Source organism: Homalodisca vitripennis, chromosome 8 (assembly GCF_021130785.1).
Source record: "Homalodisca vitripennis isolate AUS2020 chromosome 8, UT_GWSS_2.1, whole genome shotgun sequence".
Taxonomy (NCBI): domain Eukaryota; kingdom Metazoa; phylum Arthropoda; class Insecta; order Hemiptera; family Cicadellidae; genus Homalodisca; species Homalodisca vitripennis.
The window spans coordinates 112,961,565-112,981,321 of NC_060214.1; the positions used below are offsets into that span (position 1 = coordinate 112,961,565).

The following is a 19,757-nucleotide window of genomic DNA, read 5'->3' on the forward strand; positions in this document are numbered from 1 at the left end:
TTACGGAACCTAAATTTCCCGCCAAAATTAAGTGTATTACCAATTTCAAAAGTAATGTCCCTGCACTGTATAATTCTGAGATCTGTTGATGAAGTTAGATGATTCTGACACCCACTGTACAATATCAGGTTACGGTTGAGATTCTACCCACTGTTGGTCGCAATAAATCAACGAGAGACGCCAGGAGAATCCGTCATTCCATCGTTGGCAAACCATCTGGCGGATACACAAACGAGAATACCACTATTATGGTGGATTGTGTTGCAAGGGTTTTGTATCTGCCCCATTGTTGGCTCATTTTTTCATTTATTAAAAATATATTGATGACTTTTAATTAATTAAACGTTTATGAAAGCATGTACAATTTCAAAATTTTTAATTTGATTTAAATTAAGTTACAGATCAGGTGTAAAGCCTTCAAATTTAGGCTATGTCAACGCTTTATGTACAGTATCACTTCCATGTCACAATGGAATAACAGCTGGACCATTTGTTTTCTTTCTCAACTTTTTGAAGTTCAAGGAAGGAGTCAGTATAGACACACGTAGGCGTAGAGCCATCTTTACTAATTAATAACTACCATAGAGTAACTTAGATAGTGCAGATATTTAAGTACGGTTTCCTAAACTTTATTCACAATGCAAGTTTAGACTAAAAGTTTATTAGGTGAAAATTATATAAATGTGCGTACTAATTGTAATCGCCCTTTAACGGAATCATCGATCATGGTTCTCAGACCCTAAAATCACGAAGGAAGCAGGATTTTTCCGGACATTTGCCCTCGTTCAGTGGTTCAAAATATCAGTAACACTTGTGAACGATGGCAAATGTCCAGAAAATCCTGTTTCCTTCACAATCCTTCCATCGTCAAAACCAAACTTCAAACTTAAAATCATCCATAGAGCAAAAATGTTTACATGGGCTATATAGATTTGGAATAATTCGTTAGCCAATTTAGAACAAACAATAGTAAAAAAATAGGAGTAAACATCAAAATTATTTACCATAATATCAAACTGAACTTGTCACAGAAATACATATAGTACATACGCCTTGAACACGTTCAGGCCTTATTAGTCATGCAGCATCAAGCGATATTAAGTTTCAAGATGACGACCGTTCGAAATTTTGCATTTCTAATTAACTATTATACCATAAAAAAATAACGTTTTTTAGTTTGAGTAACTGCAAGGTGTAGCCTACAAGTGCACATTTTACTATTTACTATATCTATCATGGTTTCAAAATGGCGGCCACTTAAAGCTAGGAAGTTGGAAAGTTACATTCCAGCCATGTAGGCATCGTAGAGAACATGGTAGTGCTCTCAAATTCTCGTTTCATTTACAAAAATGTTTGCTCTTTCATGGATTTCAATATCCCGCTATGTTCCAAGATAGTGATCTCACAAAAATTTGGGAAGTAAACAGTTACGTCGTGTCATTATAAGTAAATATGTTCTTAAACATTATTTTTACATCGATGCTACCAAACCAAGGTCTTGTTTTTAGAAATAGAGACCACTGTAGGCTACATTCTTAACAAGTGTTTAATCCTGTAACGTTTTGAGATGATTGAGTTTCTACATTGTAAAACAAATACAAGATTATAAATAGTTCAACCATTAGAGTTGTATTACCATCAGTATTGTACAACTAATAATACTTGTTTGGTTTGATATCGTATTTCTAATGACTGGCCGACATCAACTCGATCTTTCACCCTACTGTGCCGTAATTGCCAGGCCCAGCAGTCTACCAGCGGCCGTATATGTCCCTACTGTGTTGTATTTTTATATATTTAATTTTTTATATAGAAAGCATCTTAGTATTAACTTAAGTTTTCAGAAACCCTCTGTAACAATTTTCATAAAATGTAATTTTTTATAGCTCATTAGATGCTTAACCAAATACGAGTAGTATAAATCACATTTCTTTAAAAATTTATGTTTTTAAAAAATTGTATTTTATATTTTAGGCCTACTTACAAAAATCCAATTCAAACCGTACGAGTTGGGCGATCGAAACTACAATAACAACTCTGGAACGCTTTAAAATCACTATTTCCGATTCAAATATTGAGTCAAGATCTGATAGGGATTTTAAGAATTAGATTATCCCCACTTAAGGGCTATTAAATCATGTAAAATGGCAGGAACTATTTCTTAATAAAAAAAGAAAGATTTAATGTATACTTTAAATAAACCTTTTAGATCCGAAACCGAGGAAGCCAGATATGAAAATATCTAACTTTCCAAAAAGTATTTGGTGGCAAAATACAAAACTAGAAGTATGTGAAAGGAAAATGATTGCTCGATATTTTGGCACTGTTTAATTTAATCTTAGTTCTTAGACTTAATGGCCGGTGTCACTACTAATATCAAGCTTTCCGATTCACGTCCTGTCGAAACATTCCTAGTACAATCTATTCGCAGAATATTTTCCCTCCGTTGTAAAGAGCCATTTTTTACCAATACAAACTGAAAACTGCCAATAATATACATCCGTCTGTAAAGATGACTTGAAAGTAGACGGAGCTTTAATCTTAGCCAAGAACGTAGCCAGGAAAAGATTTCGGAGGGGGGATTCAGACAACTGGTATTTTGTACATTAAAAAGTTCTTGACCCGTTTCTTTGTTGAGAACGATCTTTCAGCAGTACATGTCAGTAATACTCAATTATTTAAATAATGATAATAATCGTTTAAAAAAAAAGTATTTTTATAAATTGAAAATTTGTGTGGGGAGGAAGTTCTGGATCTCTTGGACCACCTCGCTGGCTACGTCCCTTATCGTAGCCAACCAACAGCAATAAATTTGACGGCTTTATCGCAGACTGCCAGCTTTTCGACAGTTTGACGCTGTCTTCTTTGTCAAAGTGTCAATGTTGGGTTTAATTCCAGTTTACTTTCTCTGGTGCAGCGTGTCGAATCTGACGCAGTCCCAGACTTGACTCATAAGATCCAAAATCCAAGTCTGCGACGAAGAAGCTCAAAATGAACCCTTTACATCATTTTGACGTCAGAGACACCTATACTACGAAATACAGTGTAATCTAGAAGAGTTATTCTCATTGTCTCGTCAGGTTATTTTCCGTTTTTATTATTGCTAAGGGGTTTCTTATTATTCTTGAATAAGAGTAGGGGATCTTTTTGTGCAGGCTACTTAGTATTTTCGAGTTATATTGCATGTTTGATTTCGAAACTGTGTTCGAGTATGTCCGATTTTAGAAATAAGCACTTCAGACCCAAAGTAGCGGTTGGAAAGTTACCATTTCCCAACAGTGGATGAACGGTGAAACGAAATTAAATAAAAAATTCTTTTATTAGATGCGAGTAAAGTCCCCTCTACCACTTAACCTCACCGGACTTCGGTGCCGATATCTGAAAAAATTAGAAAGATTAAGGAAATAGTAAAAATAACCCTCCCTTTTTGAATACCCTAAGGAAATTTTTATTTGGATGTGTACGTACAGATTACACATTACATAACCATAGTGAAGGGCTGTTTCAATACGAATATCGAGTCCAGCTTTATTGTGTTCATACAGTTTTGTGCCTGAAGAGACAATCAAAATACCTCTTCATCCACTCGGAAGTCGAAAGTAGAGTTCGTTTTGAGAATTTCGTCTCCAACTGTTTTGGATTTATTCAGACGGACGTTAACTCCAGGGCAGATTCAAAGGGGGTCGAGTTTGTAACAGCGTCAGATTTCAGATGCTGCATTAAGCAGAAGACGAAATGTAGCTAAACTCTACAATCGTAGGAAGAGATAGCTTTAGATAAACCGCTTACAAAAAGACATTGGGCGATTTTAGTTCACGCAGGGTGGGGTAAATACCCCTCCGCCGCTGTAATGCCGCCCTCTCCCAGTATCCCCACCACTGCTCGGCACTCGCCCGCTTGCTCTATCCCCTGACCTCGCCACTGCCACAGCGGCTAAACTCACACCAAAACGCAAACTTCCTGGATACGCCTATGGCTACATTAGTCAGTTCAATTAGTATGTTACACTTTTATAAACCTACACACAGAAATACAATATAGTAATAGAATACGTAAGTAGCTGCAGTGTAATCAAAATGGCCCGAGTGAGACACGATCCACACAGCTGATAAAACAGAGACGAGGAGATGCTTGTCTCAACCCCCACCACTGGAGGGGCCCTCCTGCGCGTCGCTGCTCAGATACTTGCTTCTGCGCAGGTTCCTTTGCGAGCGGTTTATCTGTAGTGGTTTATATTATGAATAGTTAATTTTTACGAAAATAATTAGTACCGCGGAAAACAGGCAATTGAATCATAACAGCGAAGAACCACTCAAAATTCAGTTAATTTTTAATATAATAATAGTAAACTACTCACATTTCAGGTTAGAGTTGACGCGTTTGGCCAGCTGCTTGATCGTGTCTGTGCGCACATCTAGCTCTGCTTTCATTGCTGCAACATTCACACAGTTCTGCATCATATGACTTGTGAATATTAAAAACGGTCATAACATTTGTGAGTTCTGAGTGTTTTGAATATTATAACTCGATGTATTTCCACTATAACAGAAGATGCCAAAAACAAGTAGGCATATTTAGGGGCATGTATAGAGCAGGCCAATCCCTTATCCCAAATGTCTGCGTTACCTTAATAGTATTTTCAGTCAGACAAAACTAAAACTATCCATAATTATAAAAAGACACACATTTATACATACTTATACCCCCCCTACCTCATCGAAAAAAATAGTGGGCACCTCCATGGTGACACTACAGGTTTTGACGTTTTGTCGTATTATGAGTAACATCTCTACCATTCATATTTGTATGGATTACATTAAACCCCCAAAATCTAATAACCCTGACTGCCCTCCTTTCTCATCGAAAAGAAACATTGGTACCCTCCTGGTGATACTAAAGGTTTCTGATGTATTGTAAAATAAATTGACTTCTCTATTATTCACATTTCTGTAAGTATTAAACTGAAGGCATCCTGAAAAAGATACCCATCCAGTCCTCTGAGAACGCACTGCTCGTTAACAATGCCTGGCTGCAAGACACTCCTTTTTTAATCCCTAATTTCTATTTCCATGTCTCGACTTCTATCTCTATCACCCTCATTAATAAATCCTGTCCGCCGCTTTCTGAGTTTTGCAGCATTACACCTTTGTTTTGCAGCCAACGCTGCTTAAATGTCAAGGTAGAAATACTGTAGTCGGAGCTCTAAAAGAAAGGCAACCACTTAACCTCCAACGACATCCCACTCGGGTGTACTTTAATAGCTTTAGTTTCTTTTTCACGTTGTCTAGAAAAAAATTTCCGTTATGATGATGGAAAAGGAATGCCTGTCATTAAATTAATTGATAATGTAAACGGGCAAATGTGGAAATATTAATTGCCTAGAGCAGTAAATGTAGGCTACTGCATAGGAATTCCCAAATTCAGTAAATGCCCATCTTAAATTAACAATTAGTTTCACGTTCGCCGAAGTTTACCCAGCAGGGATCACTTATGGCTGATTTATACCTTCCAGTTGAACCTACCACTGGGCATAGCAAAAACCGATGTGTTACTTAAATCTGGGCAACCCTATATGGATGTCCAGGAGCAGCACATCACTAACTGTAAATGTTGAGATTCTGAGGTGCAAGGGTAATTCGAAAGGTCTAGTCTACTACGGGAGATGACTGTTGGAGTTGGTGGGGTTTGTTTCCTAAATGTCAAAGGTTCTTGCCAACCTCAACAAGGGTGTGCCACCCCTGCCTGCTTTGACTGGAGAGTCAGGTTCTGAGCTGGCCTCCCCTTCTTCCGGGGGACATGACTTTTGAGATTAGTGCCCTAAAACTTCCTTATGGATCTCGATAGGAGGCGGCCCCTACTCCCTAACCTTACCCATCCTGAATATCCTGTCATTCCGGAAGCAGTGCTAAGGTTCTTACAGGACTAAGTGTAATTTATAAGCTTCTTGTCCTAAGAGAACAAAAAAGGTCCGCCGAATAACATTAATATAAACAAATTGGACTATAATTTCATTACCCACTCATTACTTTTTCCAGTACGTAAAGTCCAAATCAGGAAACAGTACGTGTAGCCATAAGTTGGAATAATCTTCAGGCTCCATTTCAGAACCACTAACTTAACCAAAGACATGCTATATCAGATAAGAATAACTATTCTTTTTCAATTCAGAATTTAACAGCAAAATATATTATCTAATAATTAAATAGTATTAGAAATAAAACTACTCACTCTCATCTGGTCGAGGAGAAGAAAGCAGGTTGCCGTGCAGGTTTCTGATCTCCGCGACGTTCAGGACTATCGTGTTAATCCAATCGCGGGATTGTTTGACCTGCAACAACAGTATATTGTAGACTTGTGGTCTGATAAGAAACAAACAGAAAATTACCTATGTGTACTTTTTCATCGTTTGATATGTAGGCAGTTCGATGATATCTTCCAGTTTCCGACAACAGGTGGTAAGTTTGTCTACAATTTGACTTTGAATTACTGGGATCAGCCCAGCTTCTACCCCTTTTGAAGATTTTTCTTCGCGAGATGTTCCAACATCGCAAAAATTCTTGTCGAAAGTTTTCCCAGCAAGCAATACTGCTGCTGTTCATTGTACTGATCAAAGCTCTTTCATTCGAGCCCTTCGGAACGCCATAGACCAGTATTTTTGGTATTGTTTCCTTCGGATTCTTGATGTTTAATATGGATGCCAGTTCTTTGGAAACCTAGAATTCTGCAGCTGCTCTGGATTCTCGACCTCCAGCACTCCGTCCTTACAAAAGATCCGTGTGATTTTTTAAGGCCATAGCTACAGTCTTTTGCACCACTGTGGTCTTAATGGAGGTTTAAGAGGTCTGATCTTTTGTAGGCTCCACGGTAACTGCCTCAGCAGTATAGCTTGGTCTCACTCCAAAATACAGATCTTGCCTTCTTTGGTAATTTTCTTCACTGCATCTTTGCAGACTATGAGCTCCTTATCGATACCATTATCTAAGGCAGTGTCAGTCTCCCTAAGAATCTACTTTTTTCCTGGAGGGGGTGCAATGCTAGGTCCCTCATCCTGGCAAAGTGGTCCTCGATATTGTTCTAGTCAGTCTGGGTGAGCTTATTGCGGTGCTTGTTTAGGAACTGGCTTCATTTAAAGCCAAACCTCCACCGGATCTGGACTTTTGTTAGTTTTTTTTTTTTGCCCAAACGTAGCAAATGTCGCAAGACGAGAAGGAACAGTGAAGTAAACCCAGTGGCAGCTGTAGCGTTGTGCAACTGATTGTTACCTATATAGTGAAGCGTTGGGCCGTGTCTTGCCCAGGGCTGTACACCTGAGGGGGCAAAGATCCTGGAGAAGGGTGGCAGCGAAATTCCACTGTTAATTTTGGAAATTTCATATATTTTTTGAAACGGTACTGTCCCTTTTTAACGATAGATGTCCCACACGTATTCTTAAAAAATAAAGTTGTATATCCCATAGCTTATAAACAACTTCAAGAAAATACCCTAAAAGCCATTAAAGAACAAAAGGTTTACTATGTTCTGTAAGGAATTAGGATCAAAAATATCAAATTTTAGCTTCATTGCTTGTACATTATCTGATGCAATAAAACTGATGAATATATTTCTGTAATAACTTTATTGGCAGGTTTAGCAAAATACTTCATATTTTCCACCTATACAGAAAAACTTATCACATGGTTATAAATTCATTTAATCCATAATGTTGTCTGCAATAAATATTTAACTATACGCGGACTACAAATATTTTAATGTAAGCGAAAAACAGTAAATACTTTAGTTTGCCCAGGGGCTGCAGTAACTCGGCACGGCTTTTCTTCTCATTGACCGACTTCGGTAAAGCCAATAGAGTGCTTGATCCTGGATCGACATGGTGTCCTGGATGCCCTCAATTGACAGTCTGTTCCTTCTTAAAACGGTTCTTCTTAAAGTATACTTTGTATTTTTCTTAGAAGATCGTAATAATCGACGTGTAAAAGCACTCAAATCTCATATATGTGAATGTAGTTTTCATATAAAGGATAACAATTGCATAAAACTTATGCATAAAAACGACACGGACTATGCATAATTTCTCTTTATTGGCTCAGCATTAACGAAGCCTGACAACCGAAGGACTGGGAACATTTCCGCCAGGCTGGTTTTTGTCTGTCTGCCCGATATCTCGAAAACGAACTAAGCTACAGACTTTAAATTGTGCTTGAGCTTCATTTCTTGCAATACTTCAACTTGTGCATGTCACTCCATGGGATGTGGTTGAGCTTTAGTGAATACTTTACTTATGGGTAAACCATGATTACAACGAGGGAATATGAGAAAAAATAATTTGTAAACGAACTGAGTACAGTGAAAACAAATTTTACCATGTGACTTTTTAACACCTACTCCAACTAATACAAAATCATATTTTGGTGACAGTGCCTAGACATTTATTATTTAAACAGTTCTATGAGACCCAATTAATTAATGAAAATGTGAATGTGTGGAGAGATGTAGCGATAAATATTTAATCTGTAGACTTTATATGAAACTTCATTTCTACGTAGACAAGAAAAGAGTTCTATTGTGGTGCATGCCCAAGCTACGGAATTTGGCTCAGCGGCTTTGAAGTTTATAGCTCAGAATGCTGAAATAATTTCTATTTTGTCTACCGGGGTAGTTTCTTTTCAGAAGGACTATTAATTTATCTGCCGGTCATACAGAGAATGAAATGAGCTATACAGAGTTTTTAACTTTTAAAAACTGAAGTTGCAAAACAATGTATTATTGTCAAAATTCACAATAAAAGTAACTGAATTGAATCAGTTGTGTGTTGCTCCCGGCTTGTACAAGCGTGCCTAGTGGTCGTGCTCGCTTATGCCTTGACGGATTTCCGTTTGAAACTAGTACCGTTGGAATTTCAATGAAATTCTCCAAATAGATGTTGTCCACGTTATAATTTTCATAACTATACTGTTTTTTTATATTAGAATTTACAAATGTTCAACAGACGCTCTTTTGTTAATATTAAAGTAAATAACACAATTATTTTTTTTTATTTTCCTCTCTTACCTATTCACATCTGTGTGATAAATTTGGTTTCTTTAGCTTTGCTAGTTTTAGAGATAATAATTTGTTAATAAAAATACAAGATGACAGCAAGCGGCCTAAACGCAGTGGAAATTAAAAAAAAAAAATTCTTCATTTTTTAGCTTAAAATCACACCAGGACATCTGAAAATGCATAGCCAACGCAACCTTTTTGTTACACACCCTGTATATTTGAAATTTTGCATGCAACGTCAGCGAAATCTGTTACACCATGGTGTGGCTTACTTACGCCATGGCGATTATGACTGACAGATTCTTAAGAAAAGATATAGCTATATATTAAAGGTTTCATGTATAAGCAAAGCAAACACGTTCCAGCAAGTTTTGAGATAAATAGTTCACATCTCGTTAGCCACAAATCGACCTTCAGAAGCCTTTACAGGAGCACGAACACTCTCCAATAATTCCGCCCACCTTTCTTCAATTAGAGTGGAAACCCTCTTGTGTTGTTAAATACCGCAGACGTGTGTGCGCATGCGCGGAGACGTGTCACGTGACAGAGACTACCTTACTGATAAGTACAGAGTACAGTTGTCAGCTGGAGTCACACACTTCACCCACACCTCGCGTACACATCAGTGTAAAGTAGTGTTAACCACACATTCTACGCACAATCCTCTTATACTGACTAGGTACCTTACATGAAAAACGGAAAAATTAAACTTTTATTGATACAGTTGAGGGCACTACGAGAGGGATCCCAAAGCACGGTGGAGCAGCCGACTTTTACACATAAAGCAGGTAGGTGGCAGGGCTGGTTCGATGGAATGTTGAATTTAGCTCCTTTTTACCTTCCTCCTTTACTTCCACCCCTGAATTTAAAAAGGCTTGTTTGCAGACTAAACCCTGAAATTGGAGTCATGTTCGTTAAGGTCAAAAATTCGGAAAAAATTAAAATTTCTTAATTTCAAATTTACATTATTAGTTTAAATTTTTTCCTTAAAAAATGTACGACCCAAAAGATGTACCATAGGGTGTAAAGGCTGAGTACACATATTCCCCACAATAATGAAAATATATTAAAACTAGACTGAAAATATTTGCGGACGACAAAGTTAGCGGCATCGTCTATTTTAAACGAATTAACTTGCCTTCCGGTTAGTCAGAAGCGTAGGTAATTTTTGAAAACCCAAAGAGAATTTATTAACTTTTTCTTAGGGGATTTACTATTGTACCAACAAAATGTTTACAACAAAAATTTTAGTGTTTCTGAACACTTCTACGTCCATAAATAAATAAATGAGTTGTAAATTTTGAAAACTTTAAAAGGGATTCCAAGGGGTTAAAAGGCAGAATCTCCAGTAAATGCTCCCGGGGGGGAGCATAAAATTACATAGGCCAGTTTGTGAACAAAATCTACACAAAACAGATTGGTCCTTTATATGCATCTATATGCAATTTTGGGACAACAACCCATAGCCTTTTTGGTATTTTATTTTTTGTAAAGTCTTGCACCCGTGTAAGAGCTAAAAACCAAAATTTATTGGATCTAATTAAGGAACCATTATTGCATGGCTTCCCCAATCTTGGCTACCACGAAATCGTGCATGGACCAATCAATAAACGGTAATATTTGTGTAGCTGAAAGCGCTCTCAATTTTCCAACACAGGCTCGAGTGTTCAATGGAGGTAGCAGATGTGTGTATTTTGTGAGACCTATCACAGATACGCTATCAGTCTCCCCGTTTACGTCATAGGGCTTGACGTATTCTGCCTCCATAAAACCCGGCTGTACCGCCACCTTCCTAGCTGAATGTGCTGCCGTATCCATACACGCTCGTGTACACAAAGGTGTGTTCATCTTTAAATGTTAATGACACGGAAAATTCAATAATTGCCGTATTGTGCTTCATTGAGCTGAAATGAATAGTTGATTCATGCATCAGAACCTTAACAAATTACTAATGCGTAAAACAGAGTTTTCTACACGCAATTTAGAGTTAGATTGGTTGTGGTTAGTGTTTTGTGTTGGTAATATTTTTACTTTTACAAAATCAGACAGAACCCAACGGTATCAGACACTAAAAAACAATTAAATCTACTTAAAAATTTGATTATTTTGGACCTTATTGTCCTGTACTTGGACCTCAATTCTTTGCAGTTCTTTTAATCCATAACGAGGCGAAAATTTTTACAAAAAATCAAATAAAAGTACTTTGACCCCGCTGTAGAAAGACATTTTAATTAACAAACTCAAAACTCGTAGAGCCAATGTTTTAAGATGTGTTTTCACTTCCACAAATTTTAATATTAGAGCGCTTTCTTAAACCCATTTTTTTTCTTTAAGATCAAGAAGCTTTGAAATTGCACTTAGTCCTAAAAGGTCCTTCCCCGCTGCTTCCCCAGTGACAGGATATATTCTTGATGGGTAAGGTTGGAAGTAGGGGCCGCCTCTTATCAAGATCCATGAGGAAGGATTTTGGGCATTAATCTCTGTCTCGTCTCCAGTCAAAACGGACAGGGGTGGCCCCACCCTTTCGTCTAGGCTAAAAAGTGCGTTCAACACTTAGGGAGCCCCCCAACTCCAACAGTCATTCCCCCGCAGTAGATTAGAATCTACCGATCCACCCTTCACCTCATGTGCCGCTCCTGGGGCATCTATAGGAAATTTCCCAGATTTAAGTGGGCCGTCGGTTTTTGCTGAACCAAGTGTAGGTTCCCAAATGGAAGGTAAAACCAACCAGGAGTGAACCCTCCTGGGGAGTTTTTTTAAACCTTACTTCCTACGTCAAGAATACAATGCCCGAAGAGCCAATGATGCAATCCGCTTATAAAGATTAATGGGGGATGGGAGTCGGGGAGGCTTAAGACCAACCACTCAACAGTCTATATGATCAATCAGTGATAAATATGACTTCTTTAAGAATGCTGCCAGTTTTTTGGCAATTTGATTGCTATTTTCCTCGTTTTTGTTATTGCACGTGTTCTTTTTTCAAAAGTTTATTGAGGATTCTGTATGTAGGCTACTTTTATATACTGGTTTTAAAGCAATTCAACAAAGTAAATCTCCAATACTTTACCATGAACACGTTTAAATCTCCACTTCTGCAGGCTATATTTTCCATTATCCATTTCAGAACAGTTTGAATTGGTTGCATTACAATTTTTACCAACCAAAATTAAAACTAAAAAGGTGGTGTTAATTTTATTCACCGCAAATGAAAGATTATCAGGCCCACATAAATATATTTAATCACTTGGTAATATTTGTACAGTAAATGTATTTTTGTCTTTTAATAAGGACACTCAAAAGGACCATGCCATTTTGGTGATTGAGTTGTGGAATGCCATATGTGTAATTTTGTAAAGCGGTCCACCAAGCAGTGTCCCGCTATTAGGGAACTGGAAAGATAATGGAGGTACAAGTTTAACTATGGATTCCGAAACGCACCTTAAGGCATCCTGTTCTGTAAATCTATTATTTCAAATTCGTAATGCGATAGAATCTCTTTTTCACACATGGTTTATGCCAATAACCGCAACTCTCTCACTTCTACTCCTCGTCTGGGACCCGGAAACCGCGGCAAAATCACAGGAAATATGTGTCCGTTTAAAAAACCGTGGTACATAATTTGTCAATAGGTGTGCAAAGTGACGGTAAACCGTTGCAAACACTGAGTTTCCCTGTCACTCCAGTGTTGCCGCACCAAACCGAACGGGACGGGAGAAAACAATATTCCCAATAATGGGATACGCTACTTTATGTGGGCGTTTAAAAAATTGGGGAATCTGATGTGGTTGGTACCATCTTAATTTTGGGAGGTTCTCCCATGTAGGAAAACGACTTTTGCAGTATTGTAACCAACCTTACTGGAAACTGAGAACTTTCACTTCCTCTCAGATGTTTAACTGACGACTGACTGCCACTACGCTCTGGGCAAATATTTAATGATAGAGTGAGGAAAATTGGATTCTAGTTTCCGGCGTATTAAACTTCTAAAATCCGTTTGCGAGCTCAGACACAAATCTTTTAACTCAATCCAAATATTATATTTTTCTACTAAAAACGACACGTAACAGGCATCTAGCCTAATTTTTTGCGTTACAAAACGTATTTTTAATATTGATATTAATTTTAAATTATAACTGTACACATTACCATAACTATGTATTGCTCAAATGTTCTGTTACAACTTTGCATTGTGTTACAGTTGACAATAACCTTATAGACGACACTGCTACTAATACTCGTACATTCACATTTTTTTTAAACTCTTTTTAGAGACGTGTCATTTTTCATGAAAAAGACAAACTTCAAATTTTCTATATCAATAACAATTGTAACGATCAGAGTAAAATATATTTAGTGTTATTGAATAATCCCATTCTTTTCAATATATTCTACATACTCCCACATTTATTAACTAATTAAAACCACAATTATAATGTTTTTAGTGTTTATATATTTACCTATTTCAAAGTGATAATACTTTTTCAATCTTGTAGAAACTATTACAAGGGGCTACTACAAGATGAAATGAAATACTTCACTTATCGAGCTCTTCTTGATTTTACTCATAATAATAGTGAAATAACTCTTGTAAGTATTTATCATATTTAATATGAATTTTAAACTTATGACGAACAGTTCACGCCTTACTACTGTACTATTTTGTAGTTCTGGATGATAACAGTTTGGTCAAAAAAAGAAAATAGCACGGAAATTACTTTATCTAAATTAATATAGCTGTATTATTGACATTACTGTTCTACAAATTGGTTTGAACATTTTAGCTAATTGTTAGATATATTATTTTTATTCTTTAATTATGGCTTCTTTGCTGACGCGATTCTTTCTACGGTCTGGTGCATATAATTAGTCATACTAATCGTGTATGACTCCCTAATTTTTTATGAGAGTTCTATCCCGTCAGAGACATTTTATAAGAGGTTCTTAACGTGTTTGAGGAAAAACTGTCCTAACAAATGCAAATTTTTATTGACCTTCCCCAGGATTCGAACCCGGGACCTCTCGGATAGAGAGCTGCAACCTTACCACTGCGCTACGGTGATGGTCGAGACAAACACTGGGTTGGGAGTCAGTCAAACAACAAAATGTAGTACCTAAAGAATTTAGACTTGTGGACACTGTAATGTCTGGAAGGCTCGGACGCCAGTGGTACCAACCAGCGCGGAGAGAAAGGATTAACGGTATCGGTAATATGTGCTTATACCGCAGAGAGATATTGTCACGCCGATGTAGGAACTAGAGGGTCAACCCACCTGACCCGAATCACAAGTCTTCCTCTCTGAAACACTTCTAAATCACAAGTCTTTCTCTTTGGAAGAATTTATTCCAAATCTTAACAGTGCCTTTTGTGGAATGACAATAGTGTAGGATATATTATTTAAATTATATTATGATAAAGAGTTATTTTCGTAATATAACGCATAATTTAATTGCGTTTAGGTTACAACCTTGTAGCTCTCAAAGCTGATGAGCATGCTGAACAGTTAAAGCAAAAAGTTTCATTTTAAACAGCAGTTCCAAACTAGTGCTCTTCTATACTTGGCTGATCTATAAAGGACGATTGTTCTATACTAACTGCTGTCTTACAAACTAATGTTGTCTATCCTAACTTCTATTCTATACAAATTATTGTTCTATATTTACTGTTCCCTTTTAAAATGTCTATTCTATATTACTGTTATACGTCCAGTAACTGTAACTTCTATTCTATTACAAATTATTGTTCTATATTTACTGTTCCCTTTTGGAAATGTTGTACACCCAGTAACTGTTGTCTGTAACAACTTCTGTGCTATACAAATGATCGTTCTATGCAACCCGTTGTTCTGTATTAATTGCTGCCCTATGAAGCCTGTAAGTTATAAACAAATAACTGTTATATAAACAAATTACTGCTGTATACAACCGAGTGTTCAAGCACTAACTTCTGTCTTTACCCACTTCAGTTCTACATGGTGGTTATTGCTTTTTCATCTCCTAATACAATTCTACCTCTTGATTGTTTCAGGAGTAATCAAAGTTTATTGAAAAAGGCTTAAAATCTTTTTAGTTATTTCAGTCTCCTTTAATGCTCAACTCCTCGACGGTCTGTCTCTTCAACTCTGCTGTACTTACTTCGAGATCACTGCCAAAAGCCTTTGCTCTGTGGCCCACTCAACAATCACGTGGTCAAAATGTGTTCAAGAACCAGATGATCACAATTTTTTCCGGCACAATGTCCTTTGTCGTAAGAAACCGATAATATTCAAAATTCCAACATTTAACTTAGTTATTGCTATTGTTCTTTTCCATTACCCAGCATTTCTCCTTTCCTTTGTTTTCTTTCCGGTATTGTAGCTTTCAGACAATCACCTTGGCTTTCCCTCAGTAGATTTCTAATTTCAAAATATTAGCGCCTTCTAAAAGCCTTCTTCTCGAGAGGACTTCTGAGTACACACCTATATTTGATAGAAACTGAATTTTTAATTTGTTGATTAGTGACGCAGTTTTACAATATACTCAAACCACATTCATTTGAATCTTCAAACCCCTTTTATATTCTAATATCAGGATACTAGAAGTACGCCAAAAGATCACTGCCACATCTTAGAATCAAGATATCAGAAGTACGCCTATAGAATCCCTTCCACATCCTAGTACCAGGATGTCAGAAGTACGCAGAAAGATTACGTCCACATTCTAGTATCAGGATACTAGAGTACGCCGAAAGTATCATAACAAATCCTTGTTACCCACCGTGTGTGTTGTTTACCACCGATAATTTACTACTTTATCACTGGACGTTTGAGATGAAATACAGCATTGCACATATTCTGGTATACCCGGATTAAATACTATAAATAATAATATCACTTTATAGCTGTTAAAAGAACATCAGTGTATAAAAACGACAATTATAAATAGGGTAATTCCCTTCCTCCACATTCACGCCCCTTCTGTATATTAAATATTTTTTCTACACTCACAATTTGTTATCAGACCCGGAATAATTTTGATATTTTTATAAAACATCCTTATACTATCCAACTGAGTAAAAAATCCTGAACATCTATACACGTTTTAGTTTTAGGCTTTCATGTTTTTTTAAAATATTTAATACCTTCAGGAAACCTACTGAACATGTTGACACCAACCAGTGACACAAGAGCATGAAAAGCTGCCAACTTATCCCCTTGAATTCTGTAATTGACCCTACCCCTATCCCCTAGTCGCACAATGGTGAATATCCATGCCCTGAATCAATTACAATTTGATTTGCAGTACAAGTATCACCTCCAGGATACATAGAAAAGGCACATAGGTACATAGAGTTTAGCATATTATATCCCTAAAGAGATTCCTGCAAGACCCTCTTTAGAAGGGCTCGACTACCTCATAGCCATCGATTCCTTAGGTCAATTGGGGATATAACAAGCGAAAAATAGGCTGCTTTTGAATAGGACAATTAGTAATTTAATTCAATCACAATACAAAACTAGACCATTAAAAGTAATGAATTTACCATAGGCTGATACACGGGAAATAAGGAGAAAACTTCGTGGAATGATTGCTCGCCTAATGCTCGGCCAAGTGAACTCGTGAAAGGTCGAAGGAGTGAGCGAAGTATAACGGTTGGCTCCAAGGTCGGTGTGTTTGTGTAGTTCCATTCGTCCCCCGAGAAGGCGGAGAGAGTGGAGGAGTCGCTCCACCCGACTCTCTGACCCGGGTCGACTGAGGAATCACGACGAAGATCGTACGGTCGGCACAGTACCGTTCCCATCGGTTCATGGGCCTTCCCGCTCTATAAAGTACCATTCTTTTTCGTTCTGATGGCTCTACAGAGTGGTCTTCCATCGGTATTTCTCCTTGAGTGCTTGTCACCAAATTCTTCCAAGAGCAAACGTTTTGCATTCCTATCCTCTATACAGGGTTGTTTGAAAAAGTATGGGTACGGCTTAATATTTTAAAAACCATAGGCGATAACATCTATAAACTTTGCACAGTGTCATATGGCTATCTAAACTATTTTTCCTTGCTATTACCATGACATGCCAACCATAGGGGGACGGCCCACAGAGGAAAACATGGAAATCTTAAATTGATGCATGGGTCGAGTCAATATCTAAAAAAACATCGGTATTCTATTGTATTTTATTTATTTGAGTGTTATAAATTGATGACATAATTTGCTAATTAAAAGAAGTCAGTGAAAACACATTGGTTTAGTAGAGAGTGAAACGCCGCCAACCGCATCGAATACGACGGATCCAGTCAGAAAAGGCAGCGCCATAATGTACTTCAAAAATGTGTACCTAAAACAACCCGCCATTTCTGATTTGGATATTAAAACTTTTGAGATGCGGTTTGCGGAATTCAACTCTACTAAGTGAGGACTCTTTCAAATGAGGTATCATTCGACCCATGCTTCAATTTAAGATTTCCATGTTTTCCTCTGTGGGCCGTCCCCCCATGGTTGGCATGTCATGGTAATAGCAAGGAAAAATAGTTTTAGATAGCTATATGACACTGTGCAAAGTTTATAGATGTTATCTCCTATGGAGTTTTAAAAATATTAAGCCGTACCCATACTTTTCAAACACCCTGTATAGTAGGCGTAAATACTGAAGAGAAACCCGTGATGTCACTCGAGGACGAGTTTATTATAACTGCTGGTAAAATCTATCCGAACAGGAAAAACCTGTGTGAATTACAATTTGAGCAACCCAATGGATGGTCCAGGAGCGGCACATCTCTAACCACAGATGGCGAGGTAAGGTTTAAAAAGGATTTGCCTATTATATCTGATTACTGTGAAGGATAATAATTTTTAGAGTGGAAGGGCACTTGTTAAATGATTCCTAAAGCCTAAAAAACAAGGGGGGGGATTGTTTCCCCTGCCCCGCTTTGTCTGGAAGAAGCCGGAACAGACCTTACCTCCCCTTTTCCTAAGGTCATATAGTGTCCGTTAATTACCTACCATCATAGGATCTCGGACAAGAGGTGGCCCCTACCTCTGTCACCCTGTCCACTCCTGAAGCAGCGCAATGAGGACTAAGTGCAATGGTGGGTTTCCTAATATTCTTACCCTAAAAAAACATGCCATACTGTCCAACAAATCCTGTCCAGGGCTGGGGTAATTCCGTCATAATCCAGAGGACAGCTGGAAGGGTCGCAAATTCTTTTTGCATCCGGGTGTTTGTCTATGGCCAGAGGCATTTCTTCTGTGCTCTGAGTTTCTTTTTCTCTAATGTGTCCTATTTACCACTTATTATACTACTCCCGTTTCAACAGGAAAGGCGTAAAAAACGTAACTAAATATACGGAAATATACTTTTTTTCTCTTTTAAACCTCAATTTTACGGCGTGGGCTGTAGTCTATTACCATAAAATATAATTTGATAATGTAAGATTTACACGGGAAGTTGGTCTTTCCCACTTCTATAATGATTTCTTTGCACTGCGTGGAGCCCGATGTTCCTTGGGCGACTATGTTTTTGATAATGAATCATAAAATACATTTTTTCTATGTGCAAGATTTTACATCGACACGAAGTAATAACAATTTAGTTACAGATATTAAGATCCGACGCAACTGTTTCGTTACACTGTATTTTTGGACGTCTGTGCGATAACTCTAAAATAATAAGGTCATAGAGAATTGAAACTTAATACATAAGTTCCTCCTGGTTCAAAGAAGAACGCTTTTGATTTTGGGGTTAAATGAAAGTAAATATAAAATTAACCCTTTGAGTGCCAAAGCACTTTTAGGGGGGTGGCGCCACCCAAATTCCATTTGGTGTTCTACCAAATAATTCACAATTTTTATCAAAAACATATATAATGGGATAAATGTTTGTTTTATTGTTTTGGGGAGGAAAGTAGGATATGACTTATAATATTTATTTGGATTATACAGTCTGTTTGCATTTTTAATTAAAAATTTTATAAAAACAAATTTATTTTTTGAATTTGTTTAAGAAAAATTCCATTTTTATTTTAATACATTATGCAACCATTTCGTTATTTCCTATGTGTGAAATAACACGATGTCATCGGCCTTCGGCACTTTTTCGGAAATATCCGTAAGCCGATCACATCGGTTCTTGGCACTCTTCGGATATATCCGCAGGCCGATCACACCATCGGTTCTTGGCACTCTTCGGAAATATCCGCAAACGGTTTCACATCGGTTCTTGGCACTTTTTGGAAATATCCGCAGGCCGATCACATAGGTTCTTGGGACTTTTCGGAAATATCCGCAGGCCGATCACATCGGTTCTTCGCACTCTTCGGAAAATATCCGCAGTTCGATCACATCGGTTCTTGCACTCTTCGGAAAATATCCGCAGGCCGATCACATCGATTCTTGGTGGCACTTTTCGGAAATATCCACAGGCCGACCGGCACTTGGCACTCGAAGGGTTCAAATCATTTTTACATTAGTCTTATTAGTAACAATAGTGACAGCGAGAAAATCACATAACAAACAAATTTGTAAACAACCTGGATACAAATGTGTGCCATTTTATCATACGACACAAGTGATGGAATTATTTGTTATATTAGTTGGTATAATTTTCAGTAAGCTCTGTCGGGTTCTTGGACACCCTGTCACATTGGTTTATTATCATTAGCCTATACAACAACGGTAATAAATCTTTCTCTAATTGTGTAGTCTATTGTAATATTGTGAACAATTACTCAACGGTTAGTCTACATAA

At 37.4% G+C, this 19,757-nt stretch overlaps 1 protein-coding gene across 1 annotated transcript in view; it reads right to left on the reverse strand.

The window, feature by feature from the left end:
- The window catches only part of LOC124368329 (syntaxin-like), a 32,569-nt gene extending 14,317 nt beyond the window's left edge, over positions 1–18,252 (reverse strand). The window contains exons 1-4 of the mRNA XM_046825603.1: positions 18,142–18,252; positions 16,559–16,837; positions 6,229–6,328; positions 4,358–4,432 (exon numbers count right to left, since the gene is read on the reverse strand). Coding sequence (XP_046681559.1) covers positions 4,358–4,432; positions 6,229–6,328; positions 16,559–16,837; positions 18,142–18,252 — 565 coding nt within the window. The remainder of the gene's footprint in view (positions 1–4,357; positions 4,433–6,228; positions 6,329–16,558; positions 16,838–18,141) is intronic.
- Positions 18,253–19,757: the final 1,505 nt, after the last annotated feature.